The 9,812-nt window shown below is 41.1% G+C and overlaps 1 protein-coding gene across 1 annotated transcript in view; it reads left to right on the forward strand.

Annotated features, from left to right (window-relative positions):
* GDI2 (GDP dissociation inhibitor 2) overlaps positions 1 to 9,812 on the forward strand; it is a 30,281-nt gene that overhangs the window by 8,524 nt on the left and 11,945 nt on the right. Inside the window, exons 3-5 of the mRNA XM_023524963.1 lie at positions 4,576 to 4,683; positions 6,452 to 6,551; positions 8,811 to 8,945. Coding sequence (XP_023380731.1) covers positions 4,576 to 4,683; positions 6,452 to 6,551; positions 8,811 to 8,945 — 343 coding nt within the window. The remainder of the gene's footprint in view (positions 1 to 4,575; positions 4,684 to 6,451; positions 6,552 to 8,810; positions 8,946 to 9,812) is intronic.

Here is a 9,812-nt window from a genome sequence, read left to right on the forward strand (position 1 = left end):
TTTCTAAATAGGTAATTTTCAGAAGGCACTTTAATATTACTTATTAGACGCTTTGTAATAACATTTTTGCGTGCATTCGCTTTTCTTTCGTGTTAACAATTTTAAAATACAGTAGACTAGAGTTTTAATGAGTGCTTAGTTTGGCACTTGGAGGGTGTATCAGAATATCCGTGTGCGCTGGCTCTGTCCTCCACGCCCAGGCTGCTCTCCGGGTGGGAAGGGGGGCTGTTAATTTCCGGGATACGAGGGCGCAGTTTCCTACCATGCCTTGGGAAGCCCCGTTCAGGCCGCCACAGTACAGTTGCCTGAGGCGCTGTCCACTCGAGTTAGGCTGACTGTTGCAGTTCCAGTGTTCTGTGCAGGACGGTGCCGGCCATGAACTTCAGTCCCTGATCACGGCCTTCTCCATCCCCGCCCATCTGCCCGTACTAGAACTTTGCTGCAGCTGAACTTTAAACAGCTTTACCAGATTACGTTTTATGTCGAAAACTTGAAGTGTCAAATGAGGGGTAGATGCCATTATCATAAAGGATGTGGACTCTGAAGATGGTTTTATAATTGTAGTTACTTTGGATTTGAGTCTGTATTCTATTTTGCTTGGGTCATTTGAGTGTGACTTTGAAATTAATTTGGAGTACTCTCAGCTGTTAGATTTAAAACGACTGTGTTGGTTAATATTTATTCAGATATAAATTTCCTGGTAAAAGTTATCAGTATTCTTGACATATGATGAATATACCAGATTTTCTGGTGCAAAAAAGATAATTAATTTAGGGTATTTTCTCTGACTTTAATATGCTTTGTTATTCTGCATTCACCAGATAGGTAGTAGTAATAGATTTTAATTTTGAGTTAATTTTGGAAGGTGTTAAAATTTTAGGATAATTACATACTCTGTGTTCACATGATTGGTAAAGTTTAACAGCGAATATTTTTTATCAGTGAAACGTCTTCTCATGTTTGAAGCAGAATTTTAAAGTATTATGCTTATGCTTCTATTTTATTCTTTTGGCGATGTAAAAGCAGGCTTTACAGGGGGATTACAAGAATTGGTGGCATGTGGATTTTCAGTTAGCTTTTGGCATTCTCTCCAAGCGGCCCCTTTAAGGGTAGTCTGTGTGGGCCCTTTGACATGGCCGCATCTTTAAAGCTTGGGCTCCTGCTGGGCCCGCCCTTCAGTGCCTGGGCAGAGCCCAGTCTGGCCAGTGATTCTTGCATATTTGCACTGGAGTACGCAGTCATGCACAGAAGCCGAGTGGCCCTCGGAGTTGGTGATTTTGCTTCCAGAGTTGAATCCCGAAGTCTGCTTTTGTCAGCTGGAAGTGTGACTAGTTAGTCTCCCTCTGTGTACGTCAAAACCTGCTTTTGAGATAGTGAATGTCATTCTATTTTCATATAATAATGTTGAACTATACATGTTAGTGCTTCGTTAGTTGTTTCTTTGTTTTTTTTTTTTTTTTTTTTTTTTTTTTTTGTCGGTAAGAGATTAATCATCACGGTCAAAGCATAATCCAAAGACAATTTTCATCGTATTTTTTTTTTTTTTTTTTTTTGATCGAGTGAATTGCTTTGGATGGTGTCAGGGTTGGTTTTTGTAAAATACCTTCAGGTGTTCCTCAAGACATTGTTAAGGAAGTGGAAAGGCAAGTCGCAGCGTGGAAGGTGTATACAAGACAACCAGCAAAGGACTTCCAAATGTCCAGAATACCTTTAGAACTTTTATATAGCTAAGTTCACTACGAAAAAGACAGAAAGCTCGTTTTAAAAATGAGCAAATAATTTGAGTAGGCACTTACCAGAAGAAGACATCATAGTTATCCTAGCTTTTGTGTAAACAAGTGCTCCACCTCAGTAGTTGTCAGGAAATGCAGATTAAACCACATCCTAATTAGAATGGCTAAAATTAAAGGCGCGGCAACACAAATGTTGGGCAAGGGTTTCAAACAACAGGAACCTTCACACCCTGCTGACAGGGTAGGTCCATACGGCCATTTTGGAAAGCTGTTTGACAGTGTGTACTGAAGTCGAAGGTATTTGTATTCTCCTTCATATATATCCAACAAATGCATACATGAAAGACATGTTAAGAGTGTTTATAGAGCATGATTTGTAATAGTGAGAAACTGGAAAGTAGCCAGATGTCCACCAGTAGAACGGATGGATCGTGGTTATCCGTGTGGTATAGTCCGTTCAGCAGAAACCTCTGCAGCTTTGTCGGGGACTTCTGTTCTATTGGGCTGCATGGTCCATGGATCGACCTTCTGCAGCACCTGAGAACATGCAGAAGGTTAGGCCTCACCCAGGATACAGTGAATCGAAGTCCATATTTTTAACATGACACCCAGATGACTTATGTTTGAGCGACACTGCTCTGGGACTGCAGTGCTTCTTGGAGTTGATCCTGGAGTGACAGCATTAGCATCACTTCGGAGGTGGTGAGAAATGCAAATTCTCAGGCCCCATCCCCAGACCTGCTGACTTGGATGGGGCCGCCTGCTGAAGCAGCTCTCCAGATGATGTGGATGCAAACCCGGAAGTTTGAGAATCTGCTTAGTTTACTTCTCTGACAAGTTCACAAGTGACAGCCACCCTGAAGGCACACTGCCTGCAGAGTTAGGCAGACTTCTGCAAGGGTCTGGTTAGTGAATGTTTTCAGGTTTTGCTGTCCATAGGGTCTCAACTAGTCACAGCTACAGTTCTGAGGCAGACTGAAAACAGTGTAGACATTATATAAATTAACAGGAGTGGGTATTTACCACTAAACCTAATTTACAAAAAGAGCCTGAAGGCTGGGCTTGCCTCATCTGCTTTGGGGACCCCTGTTCTGTAGCAGTGATTATAAGGAAATGTCAGCTACACACAAAACATGGATGAATCTTGTAAACATGATGTTGAATAAAAGGTATATACAAAAACATATATACTGTATGATTCCATGGATTTTGAATTTAAAAATGGGCAGAACAAATTTTGTTCTCAGAAGTCGCGAGAGTGGCTGGGGTTTGGGGGCGTGGCTGGAATAGGGCACAGGTGGCCTTTTGGAGTGCTCCTGTTTTCTTTCCTGACCTAATTAAGAAGTAGTGCACCCTCCCAGAGTACAATTTGAACCCGATAGTAAGTAATTTAAAACACGTAAGAATGCTGAAATGAATAGATACATTATAGAGGGAAATTTGAAATACGCGTGAATTTTTGAAAGAAAGATTTCAAAGTCAGACTTCTAGGGTGGAAATGAGATTGTTGTTCTCTGCTGTCTGGGGTTTTTTGGATGAGTGTGAGAGAAGCACTGAGGATTTATAAAGATGCATCGAATTCTCTTCCTCTTCCCAGCTAGAGCTCTGATCACAGAGAGCCCCCGGTCAATGGTTTGAGTGCGGGAGTAGCCCATCTCCTCCTTTCTCCCCGCTAATTGTATTCTTTCTGGATTCCCCCCATTTGATTTGGTGCGTCTTAGTATACTCATGCTTTGTTTACCCTTCTGAGCGTGGGCCTTTGTAGCCCTTTATTTATAGCCCTTTGGTTGTCAATTAATTAGTGGTCAGTCACCCTGGTGCTTCCTGCAGGCCTCAGCTCTCAAACTCTCAGACTCCCAAACTCCCGTCTCGGGCTCTGTTTACACTCTTAAATGTTGAGAGCCCCGAAGAGCTTTTATTTATAAGGATTATATCAATATTTATCATGTTAGAAAACACTGAGAATTTTTAAAAAGTTATTAATCCACTTGAAGGTAACGATAAACCCATTAAATGTTAACATGTATAACATATTTGATGAAGTATAACTTTCCCAAAACAGATTTATGACGGCATATTGCTTTACATTTTCTGCACATCTCTTTACTGTCTGGCTTAAAGGACAGTTGGATTCTCCTGTCTGCTTTGGTGTTCAGTCTCTCGTGATGTATTGTCTTAGCTGAAATGTATGAAGAAAATCAGGCCTCATACGGCTGTGTGGAAAAGGGAGGGGTGTTTTAGTGCCTCTCAGATTGTTGTGGAAATTCTTTGATTTACGCCAAAACACAGTGGCAGCTTAAGTCTCAGTAATCATATGTTGGTCAGTTCTTTCAAATAACAACGGTGGTCCATGGAAGGAGTAGCTATTTCAGCTTATCAATCAGTCACACACAGAAGGTTTTCTTTGAGCCAGAATGGCTTTATGTGTACATTTAAGAGACGTAATTTTACCGCTGCATCAGGGACGTTTTAACTGTAATTAAGCGCTGGTGCAGAGTGTAATGACTGGTACACTTAGTACACTTTCGAGCTGCTACCTTAATTCATTCCATCCACCACTGTCCTTGCGCCATCAGTACTGACATCAACACAGTGACAAATAGTGAATCATGTCTTAGCATTATTATGAAAATAGTTAAACTTGGGGCCCACGGGAGCCCACAGACTACAGTTTGAGCCCTGCTTTAGGGCTTTGTCTTTAAAGGACATCGTATGTTGCACACACATGGGCCTTACCAAAAGAATGTGTCATGACAGGCTTTTAAAAAATCTGTAAAAGTATCTGTTTGAAACGTGCTGTGGCCCTTTCCTTGTTTTGAAGATGCTTGCGCTTTCCCCGTAGGAATGCATCCTGTCGGGCATAATGTCGGTGAACGGGAAGAAAGTCCTGCACATGGACAGAAACCCGTACTACGGAGGAGAAAGTGCATCCATCACACCTCTGGAAGACGTAAGTACCAGACTAGATCAGCACGCCTTTCCCTTGCGAATCTCAGCTTTATTCCTTGCGGGCGGCTCTGGTTTTCCCGTACGGCCTGCGGGACCGGGAAGACGCTCCCTTCACTGCCGTCGGGCGCCGTTACCCCACACAGCCGATGAAGTGGAGACTTGACGGAGACCTGATGCGTGTGGGCACGATGCCAGTGCTTTCCACGTGGCCTCACGTATTCTCCCAGCCACTCAGATTCTTATCCCCATTTTTCAGATGACACAGTCGTGCCTGTGGGGTTAAAACCACAGAAATGGGTTACGCACTGCGGTCCTGTGACTCCAGAGCTTAGCTCGTTTCGCCACGCCGCCCCGCGCGTCCTGCTGCTCTGAAGCACGGGCACACGAAGCCTGGCTTCCCAAATGTGTCACTTCGTGCGAGCTTCGTTCAGCGTCCGCCTGTGTGGATAGGAGCTGCTCTGCACTACGTGTTTTGAGAGGAGATATATAGATATCAATTATTTTAATAATGACCTGAAATAAACTTAATATTTATATCAGTGTTTTTCTATAGTCAGGCATACAGAAAAGTTAAAAGAATGCTACTAGTGGATCAGAAACCTTCCATCTGGATTTAGCAGTTAACATTTTGCTGTATTTGCTTCATGTGTCTTTTTGTGTCCTTGGTTTTGAACCATTGGGAATCACAGACACGACGCTTGACCTAAGCGTTCCCACATCCCTCTGCTGAGAGCAGCGCTCTCTTACGTGATCATCCTACCATTTCTGCATTCAGGGAAATCCACAGCATTCACACCATATTCGAATTTCTCAGGGACCCCAGGCATGTTGTTGCTGTATAGTAGCGTTCTTTTTTTTTTAACCAGTTTAAACGTTGCTTTTGCATTGTTTCTCCTTGTTTTCCTAATGTACTGAAGTCTCTTCACTTTCTCTTCCCTGTCGAAAAGTCCGGGATGGTTTACAAGCAAGTATTGTCGGGACTTCCTGTGGCATCACAGCAGCAGGCACATGCTGTCTGGTTGCCTCTCTGCTCACAGCATTCCGTGTGGCCCTGGTTAGGGTGGTGGCCGCCAGCGCTCTGCATTGCGCCCCTCTGGAGCGACGTGCTGGTGCCGTCCCTTCCACACCTGGCACATTTATCAGCTGGTCTTCAATAAGAGCAAGCTGCTTTGTTTTCTTTTTTCTTTTCCTTTCATGTGTGTGTGTCTGTGACTATACCCAAGGACTTAGGGATTTTTGCTTACTGTGTCACCTCAGCACTGTGAGTGTGGCATCCTCAAGTCTTAAACTGCAAGCTTTTTCCTAGAACCCCTATTCATCTCATATATGTTAGAAATTAACTGGAACTAATTTTAATTGTCTTTTCTGATTTAAAGAACCTAAAATTTATTCTTATTTTTAACTCCTTACATAACTACAGAAGCAAAATTAAGCTTTTTGATCGTTTTTTTATTTAAGAGAGAATGAGTTTAAGTGATTTTTTAGGTTTTCTGATATAAGGAATAGATCCTCAGAACTAGTGTCTTTAACAAATTATTTTGTATTCTTGCTTTTCTGCTACTAAAAAAACAAACCACCTCTGCAGTGCTAATTTTAGCATTGATTAGTAATATATTTAATTTGCATATATGATTAAACATGAAATGTCCTCGTTACACTTTATCTCATGTAGTGGTATTATACCAAAACCATGTCATCAAAAAACAGTTGCATAGCATAATGAAAACTAAACTTTGTTACATTGTGGGTATTTTTTGCTTTGTTTGTAGTTATACAAAAGATTTAAAATACCTGGAGCACCGCCAGCATCGATGGGGCGAGGAAGGGACTGGAATGTTGACTTAATCCCCAAGTTCCTCATGGCCAACGGTAAAGGGTTCTGACCTATATTCATGGTAATGCGTTGAATCTGGTTTAAAAGTAGGAACTAAATCCAGGCAGAAAATATTACTCCAGGTGTGTGGAAGCGGATTTTGTTGAATGGCTGCGGTCTGGTGAGTAACGTAGTCTATGAGAGGCGTCTAGAGGCAGTCAGGATGAGGGGAAATGGGGTGACTCGTTCTGGAGAAAACTGTGATGTAGTACAGTACATGCCAGATTCTAAGTGTTTATAACAGACTTTCTTCTTGACGCTTTGGTGACAATCTTAGATAACTGGGCCTTGAGAAACAATGTTTTTCTAGTTTGTAGGCTTTTAAATTATTTTTTCTCATTTTTAATTAGAAGAGCTAAGTATTTTTTTAAATTGCTATGATATTAGTGTCTTTAACTCAGATCACATTGAAAAACTAAATTGTTGTAAATCTGTCCCCTGAAACGAAGTATGTGCCCCCGCCGCCCGCCCCCCTGCTTTTGAATTTATGTTCTATATAGTTCGTTTTAATGGAAAGGTCTTAGTTTGAATTGTCTCTGAAATTTAAAGTTAACTAAATTTTTGGAGGTAAATTATAACAAATTATTTTTTAAGTAATTATTTTATTAAAATTTGCAAACATAGCTAACCAGAAAGGAAATAAAATTTATATAACCAGAATTTACCATCTAGAATTATGGTTAACATTTTGGTATATAACCTGCCAGGCTATATATGTATATATGTTTTTTAGATTTTTCTCCTCAGTTAACATGTGTTTCAACTGATAGACGGTAGGTGTAAGAGACGTAGCTAGTGTGTGTGCACGTGGACGTGTGACAGTCTCACTGTGTACTCCTCAGTGTTTTCTGGGGGATAAAGGCAGCGGTTTAAGGCCGTCCCTTACGTTGCTCATCACCAGCAGACTGAGGCCGCCCTCAGCCGGTACCGCTGCCAAGCCCGGGCATTGTTTAGCTTTTGCCATTTTGTCGTACTAGCAGGCAAAACAATGAATTTTAAAAATACACCTATTTACTAGCAGGTGAAATGATTTCTAGATGTTTATTGACTTTCATATTCTTCAGTGAATCGTCCAGCCTTATGCTTTGCACATTTTTCTGTTGAGGTTTTGTGTTTTTCCTTATTGATGGGAAAGAGCTCTTTATAAAGGCTATTAAATACCCTTTGAAATATGTTGGAAATACCCTTTCCAGTTTGATTGGCCTTATATATTACTGTTGTTTTTGTGTGTGTGTACAAAAGCTTTTAATTTTATATGGTCCTATAGGTTGATCTTTCTTCCTTTTCTTGTTTCTGATTTGGAAGGCTGTGCTTAAAATTTTTGTCTACTTCATGGTTATAAAAATACTAATATTTACTTTTATGATTTTATATAGTTTGTTTTTCCCCTACAAATTTACCCATTTTACCACATAAATTATATTGTTATCCTGTAAGAAGTAGAAATGAAATATTTTTTTTTTGAAATGATTGATCAGTTGTCCTGCAACACCGTTTATCTTTTCCACTTAGATCTGACCGTTTATAATACATTAAATTCTTATACGTGAGTCCGTTGTTTTCCACTGATTTGTAGATTAATACAGTTGTACATTGTATTTTAACATCTGGCTGCATAAAGCACTTCTCATTATTCTAAAAAAAGAAGCCCTTTAAATTTTGAAATATTTTAATGTATTTGTCCTTTCAAATGGGCTTTAAAATAATTTGGTTTTTCAAAGAAGTTTGCTATTTTTAGTATGCTAAAAATTTTTTTGGTTTATAGGTAGGTGATATTTTTAATTGTATGCCTGGCTCTTTTTTTTTTTTTTTTAAACTAATTTTGAAATTAGTGTCCATTTTAATGAATATAAATTCACCTAGAAACTGAAAAGCACAAATTCCTAAAAAATTTGCCTGAGTTGCCTCTCTTAAAATATAATAGGAATTTGAAAGACACCCAAACCTATTTGTAATAGTACTGTAATTCTAAACCTCGTACCTGTAATAATTGTGTAGCTTTTACGAAAGCAAGTTGAAGTTATTAACCTTGAAGTTGTAACATTAAAAAAAATATCTAAATACGCTAAGTAATAGGTGTGCATTCTGATTGCCCTGTTTAAAATACGGCTTTGGAGACTTTTTTGTAGGAGTTATTATACAATGTTAAGAAAAAACGGGGCAGCCATTGGTATCTGTAAATGTACTTTTATTTCTGCTAGTTTTTTGAGGGTAATAGGATAAAAGTGACAGTGTGAATCATGTGACTTTTATAGGTCAGCTGGTTAAGATGCTGCTTTATACCGAGGTCACTCGTTACCTGGACTTCAAAGTGACTGAAGGGAGCTTCGTCTATAAGGGAGGGAAAATCTACAAGGTCCCTTCCACCGAAGCAGAGGCCCTGGCATCTAGTAAGTACTTTTATTTTCTCAGAATGTTAAGATTTTATAGTGCAAAATGAATCTTAGAGATTGAATTTAATGTCCTTTTTGTCAGCTATCCATCCAGTCATCCAGTCTGCAAATGCTTACCGAATGTCTGTTTTGTGCCAGACATCGTTCTGGGCAGTTGAGAACAGAGTGTTCGAAAGCCCCCACTTTGGAATCTTAAAAGAGAGTGCCCGGGCCCATCGCTGTGTCGCGTGGCTGGGCACTGGCGAGTCTGAGCCCACTGAAGTCTAGTCGTGCTTGGTCTATAGTAGCCCCTTACAGCCATCTTTCTTTTTTGAGTGTTTGTGTGCTAGGCTCTGTGCTACACACCGCACATTCATTTTCTTATTTGGCATTTAAAACGCTTTTATGAGGTGAGGCTCGGGCCTGAAATCACACAGGTGGTAGCTAGCAGGATTGGAACTGGGACCCTGGGCAGATGGCTGCAGAGCCTGCGGGCTCAGCCACCGGGCTGAGCGACCCCTGACTGCATCACTCAACCTGCGGAACAGGGAAGGGCGCCTTTGAGGGCTTGGCTTCCTGACTGGTGCCTCTGTCCTCCAAACCCGGCTTTGGGGATCCCAGTGGGTCTGTCCAAAACTGCTCCCTCTGCTGGCTCAGCCAAGGGTTGCTGGTTGATACTTCCTGTTCCGAGCTCCACGCTCTCTCTGGAATAGCAAACGCCCCAGGAGAGCCATCTGTCCCCAGGCATCTGGATTGTGCAGTGCTTTGCGGAGGAAGGTCTGTGTGAGCCCAGCGGAGGCCGCGCAGGGGGCGCGGGAACAGGGCCCCTAACTTGTCCAGTGGTTATTTTGGCGTAATGTGGAAATGTTTTCGCAATTATTTTGG

This window comes from Pteropus vampyrus, unplaced genomic scaffold, assembly GCF_000151845.1.
Source record: "Pteropus vampyrus isolate Shadow unplaced genomic scaffold, Pvam_2.0 Scaffold513, whole genome shotgun sequence".
In the NCBI taxonomy this organism is placed as follows: domain Eukaryota; kingdom Metazoa; phylum Chordata; class Mammalia; order Chiroptera; family Pteropodidae; genus Pteropus; species Pteropus vampyrus.